The sequence below is a fragment of the Dermacentor albipictus genome, chromosome 5, assembly GCF_038994185.2.
Source record: "Dermacentor albipictus isolate Rhodes 1998 colony chromosome 5, USDA_Dalb.pri_finalv2, whole genome shotgun sequence".
Classification (NCBI taxonomy): domain Eukaryota; kingdom Metazoa; phylum Arthropoda; class Arachnida; order Ixodida; family Ixodidae; genus Dermacentor; species Dermacentor albipictus.
This window is the reverse complement of record NC_091825.1, coordinates 77,090,319-77,105,988: the sequence shown is the minus strand read 5'-3', so window position 1 is coordinate 77,105,988 and position 15,670 is coordinate 77,090,319. Positions and strand designations below refer to the sequence as shown.

General features: G+C 46.3%; 1 protein-coding gene across 2 annotated transcripts in view; it reads right to left on the bottom strand.

The window, feature by feature from the left end:
- The window catches only part of Ufl1 (UFM1 specific ligase 1), a 49,579-nt gene extending 44,584 nt beyond the window's left edge, over positions 1-4,995 (bottom strand). For both annotated transcript variants that reach the window (XM_070538457.1, XM_070538458.1), the window contains exon 1: positions 4,949-4,995. In XM_070538457.1, the coding sequence (XP_070394558.1) occupies positions 4,949-4,980 (32 nt within the window). In that variant the 5' untranslated portion in view covers positions 4,981-4,995. The remainder of the gene's footprint in view (positions 1-4,948) is intronic.
- Positions 4,996-15,670: the final 10,675 nt, after the last annotated feature.

Genomic DNA, 15,670 nt, shown 5'->3' with positions numbered 1-15,670 from the left:
CACGCCTCATCAAACAACCGAAATTAACGGAGTGGGATAAATTCAGAGAGATAAGAAAGGAGGCCTCACTGCCGGACGATATCTACAATATCGACGAGTGGACACACCTCCTTAAAACGCATATAGAGGAGGCGACTACAACTATAGAGGATGACGACGCACCCCCAGCACTAGACAGCAAACTGCTGAACATGTGGAGCAGAAATAGTAATCTGGAGAAAAGACTCAAGGCACAAAGATGGAACAGGAATATCCGGCGCGAACTAGCCAGACTCAACAAAGAAATAGAAACATATGCGATTAAGCTCAACGAGCAAAATAGGTACAGCAAGTGCGATGAGATGGAAACCAATATGAGTCTCTCCAAAACATGGAGCCTTCTCAGACATCTAATCGACCCTAGTAAATCAAAAATACAAGCTAGTACAAACCAGGTGAGAGCGAGGCATGGCTTTGTTGGCACAGATGACGAGCTCATTAGCGAGCTCCAAGAGACATATCTTCGAAAAGCAGAGAGCGAGGTGTTTAGGGACTACGAGGGACCTCCCAATCCAGATCTCGATGCTCCCATCACCACGACAGAGGTTAGAGCAGAGATTAATAACCTCAGAAAGAGATCGGCCCCCGGCCCGGACGGGATAACAAACACAGCTCTTAGGAATATAGACGATGAGTCTATCATTGCATTAACCAAATTTATGAACCAGGTGTGGGAGAAAGGAGAACTCCCAAAAACATGGAAGCAGGCGGACGTAGTCTTTATTCCCAAGCCAGGCAAAATACCCGGCTTGAACAACATGCGACCAATCTCCCTCACCTCGTGTGTAGGGAAATTGATGGAGCATGTTGTTCAAACGAGACTGACCAGGTACATGAAGGAGAATGATCTCTGGCCACATGAAATGGTTGGATTCAGGCCAGGGCTCAGTACACAAGATGTCATGCTCAGACTTAAAGGGACACTAAAGTGAAAAGTGATTTCTTCTACATCAGTAAATCACCGTTCTACAACACCAAAAACACCACTCTTACAACGATAAGACGTTTGGTAAGCCAGAAAAAGTGCAAGAACGAAATACGGGTGGCGACGCCTACTTAAGTTTACGCACCTGGGGGCTGTGACGTCATGGATTTTGATGGCATCTTCTAGGGCCTACTAAATATATATAGCGGTACAGATTGGGTACGTTGTGTTCTAAAGGAACCAAATATTAAACATGCCAAGTTTCGGGAACCTTTATTCAGCCAACGCGGCCCAAATGCGAAAACAAACTTTGGAATCCCTGACGTCACGCTGGCGTACCGGCGCTGGCGTTTAGGCGCGAAATTCAAATACTGATACTTTGACCTTCATTTTCTCGTCTAATATTCAAACTATTTTCTTGAAATGACTGCCTGCAGGGTTCTCAAACAATACTTTGTCAGTCTAAACTGATTTATTGTTTCCCTTTAGTGTCCCTTTAAGCATGATATCCTAGACCGATACGACTCAACTGACACCAGGGCGATCCTAGGTCTCGACCTCACCAAGGCATTTGACAACGTTAGCCATAAGGCTATCTTGATAGGCCTCGAAGAGGTAGGTGTGGGACACAGGGTATATGCATACGTCAAAGACTTTCTGTCACAGAGGGAGGCGAATATAAAATTTCTGGATGTAAAATCCCCTCCCATCACACTTGGGAGCAAGGGAACCCCGCAAGGGTCAGTGCTCTCGCCCTTCCTGTTCAACATAGCGATGAGGGGTCTCCCAGCGGAACTCAATAAGATTAAATCGATTAAATTTAGCATATACGCGGGTGATATCAACATCTGGGTTAACAGTGGGAGTGACGCAGCCATCGAACTTAAACTACAGATAGCGGCGAATATGGTGGAAGAGTACGCGGCCAGCAGAAGCTTGGCGTGCTCGCCACAGAAATCGGAGCTGTTAATCATTGAGCCAAAACATCAAAGGAGACACGCTGGAAGCAGCAGACCCATCACTGTTTTCGTAAACGGAAATGAGGTTCCCAAGGTGGAGGAAATAAGAATTCTGGGCATGTATATCCAGAGAAATGGATGCAACCTCACGACAATCAAAAAGTTAGAAGGATACGCGCCTCAGGTAACGGGGATCTTTAGGAGAATTTCACTAAAAGGCAGGGGCCTCAAAGAGAACAGCCTCCTCAGACTCATGCAAGCCTTCATTACCAGCCGTATAGCGTATGCCACACCGTATCTTGTGTTTAGACGAGAAGAAAAGGATAAAATAGATGCGATCATTAGGAAGAGCGCTAAGAGAGCCCTAGGGCTCCCAGACTCGACCTCGACAGACCTCATCCTCATCCATGGTAGAGTGTATAAGCGCGACTGGACGCGGACGAAGAAAGAAACAGATACTGTGTATCCAGTGGCGTAGCTAGGTCGTCTGGCACCCGGGGCCCATAGGTCTTCTGTCACCCCACTCCCCGGGTGTAACCGGCGGAAAGAGGGGTGTCTTCAGACGTATATGACACCCCCCCCCCCCCCCCCTCACTGGCCCCTCGCACCCGGGGCCCATGGCCCCCCGGCCCCCCCTGTTGCTACGCCACTGTGTGTATCTGTTTCTTAAGTGTCTTAAGTGTCTTAAGTGTCTGTGTATCTGTTTCTTTCTTCGTCCGCGTCCAGTCGCGCTTATACACTCTACCATGGATTCTAACCAACTAGCCCGCCAGCGTGTTTTAACCTCATCCTCAAAATGGGGGTACACAACACGCTAGTTGAACTCACTGAGGCAGTACGAGTGTCTCAGTTGGAAAGATTAGGCCAGTCTAAAACAGGAAGAAAAATCATGGAATGGGTAGGAATTCAATGTGACAGGGGTGCCCCGACTGACAAAAAAGACATTCCGTTGGACGTGCGTAAGCGCTTCCGAATCGCGCCCCTACCTAAAAATATGCATCCTATCTACAACAAAGAGAGGAGAGCTCACAGGGCTAAGGCTCTAGTAAATAAACTTAAAGACACACCGGTGCATAACGTAGCGTACGTGGACGCCGCTTGCGGCAGAGACGGGGCTGCGGTATCGACGGTGGTTGATGGCGACGGGTGCGTTAAGATAGCGTGCTCCACGTGCACGAGGGACGCCTGTACAGCCGAGGAGGTTGCAGTAGCGCTCGCTTGTGCGGGAACAAAAGCGGGAGTAATATTATGCGATAACAAATTAGCTATCCGAAATTTTAACAAAGGGAGAATTTCGGAAGAAGCCCTCCACATTCTACTCAAAAACCCTCCCAGGAGGGACATAACATTTATTTGGGTACCAGCCCATGAAGAAGTCCCAGGCAACGAAGCCGCTCATGAGCTCGCCCGAGCACTCTACCACCGGGCAACTCTAGAGCAGCCAGTTCCAGGGATAAAAGATGGCATGATCACGTACAGGGAAATTGTCGATCACTACAAAGCCGAAAGAAGAATCTTTCCGCCTCCGCATCGGTCTCTCTCTCTGGAGGACGTTCGCATTTGGCGACGCCTCCAGGGAAACAATTATACATCACCACATTGGATCTACTTAACACAGACGAGGGACTATAACGACACCCTCTGCAAAATTTGTAAGCAAAAAGGTACGCTAGACCACATAATATGGGAGTGTGCTGGCTCCCCAGGGGCCAAGGAAAACATTGTCAGTAGAGAAGCCTGGGAGGCCTTGCTCCAGAGCGAGGCTGAAGACGACCAGCGTCGAGCAATCCGCCTGGCCGTTGAGGCCGTGAAGACTCACCGTCCTCAACGCGCGGGGACTGCTTCGTCCTTCTCCCCTACCTACGTGTAGGTTAAGAGGCGGGCACCCCAGCTCGGTGGAACAATAAAGTTTATAATCAATCAATCAATCCAACTCGCGCCGTCGCGGCGGTATATAAGCAGCTGCGCTTGCCTCTGCTAGACACTCACGAGGTGAGATGCCTCCTGGAGACAGAGCTGCTCGTTGGAAGGAGAAGCGAAGGTTGCGGCGTGCTACAGAGACTGTTTCTAGGTGGCTTTGCAACAGCGCAGCGACTACGCGCCCCGCATCGGACGCGGTGAGCGTCGAGCAACGCAGCGTTCGGCGCGACAACGAAATGTGCGCCTGAGCAAGCGCCGCACGCCTGAGCCGACGCCGACGACACCGGCTTTTCTGCGACTCGAGCTCCTTAACGCTGTCGCGTTAAAATAAAGGCTAGTATGCTTTACATCCTGGGCTTAACCTTAGCTAAGCCACAGCCAGTTTTTTAGATGCCGGAAGTTTATGCTGTGAGGCGCAGATTCAGCTTGATATTTTCTGTCGACATGAGGGCTTAACCCGTTTCGTTATTCAAGCGCAAAATTGACAAAAAGATAATTACACTAAAATGGCTCCGACTTGAGTTGTTGCTTCACGGAAGCACGGGCCACGAAACTACACCTCGAGGTGATATTCGCCACTTTTAGGGCGAAGCTCTCCGCCACCATGTAGCGTCGCCGAATTGGTGGGAACAACAGAGCGACTGGCCGAAGATATAGATGCGGGAGATTCGTGCATCTGCGAATGGATACTTTTTGCAATCGGGGGTTGCATGTAGCTACATTCCGTTAGGTATACACGCTTAATTTATTTTATTTCTATCTCCGGGATGTTGTGATTGGGGGTGAGGCTTAAATGCGGAAGAAAACGTATATTACGTTCGTTTCGAATAATTCAAATTCGGAAAATCGAGCCGAAGGGAATATTGAATAATGTAGTATTCGATCGAATATTCGAGAATGTTTGATCTGCTGTGATATTCGAAGGTACAGAATAATCGCACATGGCCAATGTAGCCGGTAGCCTACTCCACAATTACCGTGTTTTATGTCGACCAATACTGTGTTCCCGTGTGCAAAACCTTGATGCACACGCGGAACATCGTCATGTGACACGTCGCGACACCTGGAGTTCGCACCGCTCGTCGGATTTTCCTCCTCTACTTACCCTTTTCGCGGCGATCCCGTGAGCGCTGCCATGTTTGATCATGTGGTGACATGCCGATGCAAAAGCGCCTTCGGAGCTGGTTAAATGTCCAAACCGCGTGAGCATCATACATTGTGCTTGTTCTAAAAGCAGGGCTAAATACGTATTCCAAGCTATGCAAACTGTCCGCTCGTGAATTTAATCAGGATTAGTGTGTCTTGCTCTTCGTTCGTTGTTTGGCAAATATGTTGAAGCAGCTGCTTGTCACGTTTCCGGCTCAGCAAAGTTCATCGGTGCGGTTCATGTCTGATTATTTTCTGCCCAATCGCTTGCCGGTGTGTTCAGTTACGATGGATTTGTTCTTGCTGCGCACAAGGTTTTAAACGTAGCTGCTTTGTAGATTGTAATGCCTTGTATCAAAGATGTACGTATTATCGCTAGCAACTCGTTTACTCTTGTGGACCGTCGCGAAACGTTCAGCTTCGACCATTCGTGCGCTGTCGGTGTAGACCGTCATTTATTGTGCGTATATAGTGCGCATATATTCAAGTGTGCGCCCATTCACTTATTCTTGACACATTGGCGATAGAGTGAGCGTAATTTCCGTGCCAGTTGGGGCAGATGTGTGTAGATCCTTTTCGCGAAACTTACTATCACAGAAAGCGGTGCTACTCCCTATGTCATTGTTTAACGAGCGGTACTCACTCTTGCCTACGATCCGGGACTGAAACCCTTTCTTTGAAGATTAGCGATACAGAGCTGGCGGACGAGCAAATTTATGTAAGCTCGAGGAACGCCGTATATCTCGAAGTGCCGGTAACACGTACGGACAGTTGCAGCAGCAGTCCGCGAACTTGGCCACACAGATTTATTCAATTCCTTAATATGCCAGTCACAATTTTTGCAGCCAACTACTGCACACGTCTTCAATCCACATTATTCAATCCAGCATGATTACAGCACAGTGCGTTAGCGAAAACTCAGTTGCATTTCCGACAGCTGATCGCACAGAAGCAAGGCAGAGGCTGCAATGGTTTCGTATTCGTGCGCTGTCGCTGAGGACAGGTGCGGCACGCCGCCAAAAGCGCCATCTCGTTTCTATAGAACAAACTGCTCCGCGAAAAGGGTGAATATCTGGCTAAATTAAGGGGCTATTAGATTAGTTCACTGAAATACGGCACATAAGTGTGCTGTGCAGGGAAAGTACGGGGTGACAATGGACTTCTTTGATTGTATATCTGTGTTTTCTTTTTTCCTCTCTCTATACTTTCCTGTCACTATACCTACCGCTCCCCTCTCTCCCTAAGGTAGGGTAGCGAACCGTACTTTCCCCTCTGGTTAACTTCCCTGACTGCCCCCTTTCTTCTGCCTCTTTCTCTCTCTAAGGGGCCCTTTATTTGTAACGTGTAGGTAAAGTTCAAAGAATGTGAGCTAATTGTATTATTTGCAATAAATTATGTGTGAAAGCACTCCGGAGCGTTATTGCTGTGTTTTACGAGCGCCGAAAAATTTAGTCCGTTAATCTGGAAAAACTACAAACGCCACTGAGACCAATTTAGAAAAAAGGAGAGGGGCGAAAGAGAGAGAGAAAGAGTTATGCCAGATCCGTGTGCGATGTTGAAGCTATGTGAATTAAATGCTGTCTGCAAAAAACAAAAATTCCTTTAAGAAGTGCTCAAAAGCGTTATACAGCCAATTAACGCTATGTTTCCCAGTAATGCGACGGAACCGCAGGTTACACGAAGTCTATACTAAGCGAAAATGAAGTGCACGGTATGTGTTATGAGTAGGCAAAATTTTAAGGTGTTTCGGTTAATTGCGGGCTATGCAATAAATTACGTATTCAAGCGCTACAGAGCATACTTGACTGAGTTCCAAGTGCTGAAAAAAATTTCGCGCGCAGTTTCAAGCAAACTAGTCATATACGTGGAACGTTTTATCGTATGTGATATAGTATACACTACTAAAATTCCTACTGCTGCTCCAACAAAAACAGCATCACTGTAAATTGAGTTATGATTCTGCAAGGTCATACAAGTCTGCTGACTTTCTTTTTTTTCTGTCATTGTTCACTACAAACTAGGCGGAGAAGGAAGAAAAAAGAAGTGGGGAAGTTTAGCGATAGAACGACTAAATTGGCTTGTGCCAGGGGTGGTTCTGACATGTTTCTAACTTTATGGGCACAAAAGTTTCCCAACTACTTTTTGCCGGTCCGAAGCCAAATAAGGCTACGGCTAGTAGTAGGGAATTCGCTCTTTTGTTATCGTATTATCGCCCACAGACTGTAAACATGACACTGCAGCTTTACCTCATCGCTCCTTGACGAATGCACCAGATACAATAAAAGCAATGTTGCACACGAGAGAACATGCGACACATAGCGTTCCAGTAGCACGCATAAAGAGGAAGACTAAGTGACACGATCCACCCGCCGTACAGTGATTTGGCTTATTGTCTCAAAGCAACACGTGGGCCATCAAGGGTGCCGTGTTGCAAGTTTCGTCACCCTGATTCCTGCCCTTTCAGTCACATGGTCATTCGTACTCTATGTGCAACACCACTATCGAAAACGCAAATGTTGACGTGTATGCATACCGGTCCCTCCATTTATCAATCTCATCTTCGCCACCACCGTGCGAGAGCTAGGCCTTCGCCCAGGACGCCTTCCAGAGACCCATAACAATGGATTCATGGATCCCACATACCGCTCCCTATATAGTGGGCTTCCTACACGAAACAAGTTTGCTGGTGCACTTGTTTAGCATATCTGCGTATTATGCTTAAAGGCAGGCCTTCAAAGGAAAAAGAAAAAAGACAAAGATGGCGGTTCCGTCCTTTAGAGATGATTGGTGACTCTAATTCTATTTCTAATAATAATGTTGGCCGATGAGCGGTGCATGCAAATTGGCTACAAGCCTAGACACAAGCTATATCTATAGCGTAAAAGAGGGTCATTGAAGAGCGGCACATAAGCAGTGGCAGATACCAAAAATGGCAAATATCAAGTGGCCCGAGTCGGCGTCAAAGGGCGTTCACTGAAGAGCACAACACACCGAGCGTTGCATACCCAGCGACCCAATTAAGTTGGTCCGACGGTTCGTTCTTAATTCGGTTTACCTCAGCACAGCAGCCCTATGCTCGACCCACTTGAACCTAAGTTGGCAGGGAAGAGGATGGTGCACACACTGGGTAAGGTTTCCAAAGTCAACGACAATTATAAAAAAAATGAAGGTGGCTCTCCTAGACCACCTTCATCTCCAGGTTAGCCCAGAGTAAATCCCTATTGCAGAAGTGGGCCTGCGTTGTGGTGCACGCCACTACGACGCGTCTATACACCACTCCGCGCGGACTTTTTCTGAGCCCATGACAACGGACTGGCGTAAACACGACGCAGATTTCAGACAACAGCTTCATCGTCGGGCTGCCGGCGCCAGCAACCGCTTCCAAGATTACTGCGCAGATTCCGCCGATTCCACGCAATAGCCTCGTCGTCGGCCCCATGAAACAACCGGCATCGACAACGCCGCATGCTCGACTGAAAAGCGAACCCGTGCCCTGATTTGGCCAGGGTGCCATCGACAACCGAGCCAACTGGGGCCACTAATGCCCACCGGCAGCGAGATACGTAGTAAACGCCCACCGCCTCCCACGATAGCGCCCGGAACAGTTCCGTCACTAACGTGGTGACTGCTACGGGTGTCTGTAGGGCTAAATACAAAACAGCTACGTTTCAAGCCTTGTGCGCAGCAGCATCAAATATATTGGGACCGAGCACACGCGCGAAAGATTAGGCAGGAAGTAATCAGGTATAGTGACCGCACCGAGGAACTCTACTGAGTCAAAAACGTGACAAGCCGCGATTTCAAAATATTTGCCAAATAAAGAACGCAGAGCAAGACACAGTAATCCTGATTCGATTCATGAGCCCAAAGTTTGGAATAGATATTTAGCCCCTATTTTAGAACAGGCACCATATACGGTGGCCGCACTGTTTGGACATATCTTAATCAGCTTCTAAACCGCTTTTGCATGTTCAAGCTGTGGCCGAAGTTTTGTGTCGTCCACTCAGTGACCGTCCACGATATCTCCCGAAACAGAGGCTTGCGAAATCACACCGACGTTATAGGCACCCATTGTAAACACGGAGGCAATTGAGGCAAGAAATGGACAGATTCCCACGTGATCAAACATGGCAGCGCCCACGGGATCGCCACGAAAACGGTCGATAAGCAGGCTACCTGGTTTAGGTATGATTCATGAAAATAAGCAGAAAAATAAACTAGTGTTCGGTAATAATTTGCAACTCTTATATTTAAGCCAGGAATGCGAAAGGATTGTCACACATGACATCTAACATAACGCCTATTTTCACCGTATTAGAAGTTGTCTTGTACAGTCATTTTAGGACTATGAGAAACATTGCGGACAGCGGCAATGTCTGCCTCTCAGTGGAAGGCTTAAATCAGCAACTTTTTTTACAGGCTGTATTTAACATACACATACTAGACATGTATAGTTCGTCAATCACATCGTATACAGCTTCGACGAAATATGAACAATGTGCCTCGCAACAAGAAGACCGATAAATGAACTAAATTTCCGTTTCATTGTGTCTTTGAATAGCCCCCCGGATACCACGAAGTAACCAGTATGAAGTTTGAAAGAAGAATTTATCAGTCAAAACTGATTAAGCATTGCTCGTTCGTTACCCTTTAAGCATCCTGTTTCAAGTTAGGTCATAACCGGCACTTCACGACAAGCAGCTATATAAGAGTTCAAGGCTGCGGGGAAGAAGAAGTGTATCTGTTCGGTCGCTGTTTTTATGTGGTGCTCTGAGTTTTCTGGTTTTTTGGATAGTTACTGTTACCTTTGACGACGATTGATTAACAAGACATCGGGTGAAGATTCGACGAGCCAGGCGCCTTACAGGTACGACATTTCTTTTTTGAAGACCTGTCTATTACCCCGCCGCTACGGTGGTCGGAAGCCGAGAACATCGTCACGAGCTTTATGCTCGTCCAAACGTAACAAGCCATATGAATGACGCTACGGGCCGTAATGAAAAGCCTGGAGCCTTGCAAGCGTCACAAAACTTCATAAAGCCGGCACGTTTGGTTCTCCCCAACTCAGAATCAACTTCAGCGAATTCAGGAATGAGGGCTGATGGTGAAGCCGAGACCAAGAAACCTCGCCTAGAAGACGGCAAGTACGATGATAGAACATCAACTTATGAGCTAAGTGATGAAGAAGAGATGGGTGAAGATGCACCATTTACTGTGGTCACGTAGAAGAAAAAGCGAGCCGAAGGCATTCCGATTGTCTTTCGCCCAACGAACGAAGGTACTACTTTTTGGCAAGTAAACCCAAACCGAGTGTCTGCCGAAATAGTTTCTGCTGCCAAAGAGAAAGTACAGTCTTTCAGGACGACCAGAGATGGAAGTTTCAGTGTTAGCGTTGCTTCCTTAGCATCGGCGAAACGCCTTTTGATGCTCTCAAGTGTAGGTGGCCTGGAAGTCAAGCCATTCATCCCAGAGTCGTACACGCGAAACGTTGGGAAAATAAAACATGTGCCTCTGCAGTACACAGACGGTCAACTCCTAGACTTCTTGAAAGACGCAGGAGTTATATCTGCACGCAGACAGATAAGGTATTCCCGCCAAGAAGATGGAGCAGTGAAGTCATATCCACTTCACACGGTAATCCTGACTTTCAGAGACGACCGCCCTATTCCTGGAGGAATTTACTTGGGTTTCACCAGTCACCCTGTCGAGGAATACCTAGGACCCGCACTTCGCTGCTATAATTGCCAGAGATTCGGGCACATGGCGAAAACCTGCCGTAGCACACGTAGATGCAAAATCTGCTCAGAAGACCATGACCACAAGCAGTGCAAGTCACTTCTTCAGCCTAAATGTGCGAAGTGTGCGGGGAACCATGCCGCCTCCTTCTCAGGCTGCCCACAGAAAAAAGCAGCGGCGCAAATGCGTCGACATGAACTAATTCATGGAAGACAACCGCGACGCAATGAACCCGCACCAAACCTCGAGATTGTTCATCCAGTGCCAGATCACCCACCTCAGCGGGCACCGGAACCACCACAGCCAAGAGCACCAACAAGATATCCCTCCTCTAGAGAAGAACCAACAGTGCAGTCAAGAGACCAATCAAGAGGATCACAGTCAAGCGCCGAGTCTTATGCATCAGTACTACGGAAACCCAGAGGACAACAGGCAGAAAGTAATATACAAGAAAGCCCCTGTACTCCCACACATTTCTCTCAGCGACCTTACGCATCTACTGCAGAAGTAACACCAGCTAAAAGCGAACATACTACAGCATCGGTGACACAACTGATTTTGCCAATGCTTTTCGCAGCTCTTAAGGCAATCCTATCTGCTTTGCCGGAAGCAAACAACCTACCAGAAGTAAAAGCCTTGTTGCCTCTAGAAGCACTGTTGTGTAAACAATCCGGGCCGAAACTGCGGCAGGCACTACATGAATAACCGCTACAAAAATGTCTCCATATTTCAGTGGAATGCCAACAGTCTTCGAAGAAAGTGCGCTGACTTTCGTAAACTGCTTGTGCAATACAACTTCCCAATACTTTGCATTCAAGAGGCGGGAATCACTGATGACTTTCGCCTCTCGAATTATGTGATATATAAGACTTCTCGTCAAGGTGCTGTTAGCAGAGTGCTCCTGTGCGTCAGAAAGGACCTACCATCTTATCAAATTCAGTCCAGTGATTCAGACTTCCCGGAATTCATCGCATGTAAAGTATCCTTTGGCAAGCTCTGTATAACAGTGATTAATCTATATCTACAACCTTCAAACCGGATTTTTAGTAGAAGCGCTAGTGGATATATTCAAAATAGCTCATTCTAATGTATTTATATGTGGCGACTTCAACGCACACAACATCATCTGGGGCAGTGATCACTGTGATGCACGGGGTAATGTTATTGAATGCGCCATAGATAAATGCAACTTGACTGTTTTAAACGATGGGTCGCCAACATTCCTTCGTGGATATAATTACTCAAGCTGCATAGATGTTACCCTGTGTTCACATGATCTAGTGAATGGTGTTGGATGGACAACAAATATGGAAACGCGCGGAAGTGATCATTTTCCCATTCTTGTTAACCACCCTAGCATGCACTATGATATCAGGCGTTACAGCAGACTAACCAACTGGCAAGCTTTTCGGTACCGCCTAACGGATCAAATTAACCAACATGCAACAGTGGAAAAATTTACAGAATTTTTGCAGGATAATATGAACATATGCACGAAGAAGGTCCCAATACCAAAAGACTATGCTGCAGTTGACGGAGAATATGAACACCTAAGAGCCATCCGACGCCGATCCGAAAGAGCTTACCGACGGAGCGGAAGTTTAGGAGCATACAGAAACGCTCAGAAAATACACAATGTAATGCGCAGACGAATGGAAAGCTTAGACAAACGGCGCTGGCGCGATTTCTGCGGCACGCTGTCTCCTCACACGGCTGTCCCACGAATTTTTCTAGTAATTCGTTCTTTAAGCGGACCGGTAACACAAAGCTTCCCATTTCGTGCTCTCGCTGTAGCCCGGGACACGTGTGAAATAATAGTTGCAGATGAATTTTGTGAGCTAATTTCCAGATCTGCCTTTTCATCACAATGTGCAGAATTTGATATTTCAGTAGAGTTGGCTAAGCGAAAAATTACTGCTTGCTACTGGGCCCAACATCCTCAATTAGATCACACTTTCACATTAAACGAGCTCCAATGTGCAATTGCATCATGTCGCCAAAAGTCCGCTGCTGGGCCGGACGGCATTACGTACAATATGCTAAGAAACCTCGGACCGACAGGTACAAATGCGCTCTTAGACATCTATAATAACTTATGGATAGAGGAAACTGTACCTGACTCTTGGAAAGTCGCTCGAATCATACCAATTTTAAAACCTGGTAAGAGGCCCTTGTGCCTTGAATCCTTCCGCGCCGTTAGTTTGACAAGTTGTTTATGCAAAGTAATGGAGAAAATGATTGACGCGGGACTTCAATGGTGGTGTAATGAAACGAAGGTGTTGTCCAACTACTTAGTAGGTTTTAGAAAACATAGATGCACAATGGATGCAATATTAGATATAGTAACCTGTGTGGAGCACGAGCGTGCACGTGGAAACATGACGATAGCAGTATTCCTAGACATCAAGAGGGCATTTGACACCGTTAGTCACGTTCATGTTCTGCTAAGCATATTGGAACTTGGTCTGTCTGGCAGGTCCTTGCGATGGATTTCTGAATTTTTATCAGGTCGCAAAATATTTGTTCAGACGGGTGAAGGAAAGAGTGCTGAACATATTGTCAAACAGGGAGTACCACAGGGAAGCGTACTCAGCCCCTTCCTTTTTAACTGCGTCATGGCTGATTTAACGCGAAGACTGCCATCACAGTTAAAGTTTTCACTGTATGCAGATGATGTGTGTATTTGGACATCTGGGTCTAAAGCTCAACTACTCCAGATGGCATTGCAAGACGGCATAAATATCATCAACCAATTTTTGAGAGAGAGAGGAATGGTACTATCACATGCAAAGACTGCTGTATTGCCCTTCACTCGGAGGGTGTTAAAAAATTTCACTCTTAATCTGGAAGGACACCCTCTAATGATTGTCACACAGCATCGATTTCTTGGCATAATACTTGATAGGCAGCTATCCTGGGCACCCCACTTAAAAAAACTCGAAAACGAGGTCAATGCCATAGTGACTGTACTTCGCAGACTTGCAGGCACATCATGGGGCGGATCAGTATCGTCCATGCTGACTGTTTACAATGCATTAATACGACAAAAAATTGCATATTCCGCGCCCATCTTACACGGACTTTCCCACACGTCAGAAGAGAGACTTCAAAGACTTTTAGCTAGAGGACTACGCCTATGTCTAGGAGTTCCACGAGCGACTTCGAGTTCTCTTGTAATAGCTGAGGCTCGCCAATCACCATTTCCAGTTATGCGAACTACAGAAACATGCCGGCATTATTTCCGCCTTCAAACCCAGCATAAAAACCACCCATTGGCTCTAGACATAATGAAAAAAATTAAATTAAATTATGGGGTTTTACGTGCCAAAACCACTTTCTGATTTTGAGGTACGCCGTAGTGGAGGACTCCGGAAATTTCGACCACCTGGGGTTCTTTAACGTGCACCTAAATCTAAGTACACGGGTGTTTTCGCATTTCGCCCCCATCGAAATGCGGCCACCGCGGCCGGGATTTCTAGACATAATGAAACGAGATAGAAGTTATGTTCATATAGAAATTAAAAAAAAAATCTTCACATATTGCCAGAAAATGAATTTTGGAACTTAGACATCGAATATCCTCCATGGCTGCTTACAGTTCCAAAAATTGAATTGTCAGTAGAAGGGATATTCAGCAAAAGAGACATGTTCATTCAAGCTGCTCAACAACTAGCACTATACCAGATATATATGCGGTATTCAGGATACACACACGTCTATACAGATGGCTCCAGTACAGCAACCTCTTCAACTTCATCATTCATTATACCGCACCTCAACAAACAAGAATCATTTAAGTTATCTCGTGCGACTTCGTCCACAACGGCTGAACTGTTCGCAATCCAATGTGCGGTAAAATTTATATTGTCAGTAACAGAAGCGCAAAAATGGGTAATTTTCAGCGATTCACAGGCGGCTCTAACATCACTCTGCAGCACAAAGGGGAAAACATTCAGCGACAGTATAATATATGAAACACTTAAATACCTCACAAAGGCAAGCGAAGCGAAACATGCAATAGCATTCCAGTGGATACCAGGGCATTGCAACATTCCTGGCAACACAGCAGCCGATGAAGCAGCACGACAAGCGCACCTGAAAGATGATACGGCTCCGCTCCCAATATCAAAGAATGAATTACGCTGCATTATAAGGACAACGTCTTTCAACATGTCTAGAAACACTTGGTTTGACCAGAATTCTAAGAGCTCTGACTTATATCATATTGATCCATTTATTGAATTCAAATTTTCATTGTCATTAGATAGAACTATGGTAGTAGAAGCTTGATGTGGGTGAGTTGGTTATGCATACTTGATGAAATGAGCGCTACGAATACGCGGACGTACATGTGTACATGTGTTCCGTACATGTGTTCTTTCGTCCGCGTATTCGTAGCGCTCATTTCATCAAGTATAGAACTGTGGAAACGCTTATTCATCGATTAAGGCTAGGCACTGCCTACACAAAGCATTTCTTACACAGAATTGGCCGAGCGGAAACCCCCGAATGTGATTGCGGATTTGTAGATGAAGATATATATCACCTCCTTCTAGATTGTCCACATCACGACACACCAAGATGCCGACTTAAATCAGCGCTAAGTAAATTGGACCGCAGACCTTTCAGTTTAAGGAAACTTTTGGGCCCTTGGCCAACAACGGCCTTGCAGAAGAGCGCTTTAAAAGCACTAAAGACTTTCTTTGAAGACAGCGGCATCGCTGGACGTTATTAGTGCTTTCATTGTTCTGTTCATTTCAATGTGACTCTATATATCCATCTGTTTGGGAATTATGTTATGTTGACTGCTTTGTTGTGACTGTATGTGCTAATATATTTACACGATGTATGTACCACCCGCTGACTAGACAATGTGTTATTAGGCGACAGTATCGTTTGCACTTTTGAAACTTTCGACTACATAAGTGTGGAGACATTTGCCATG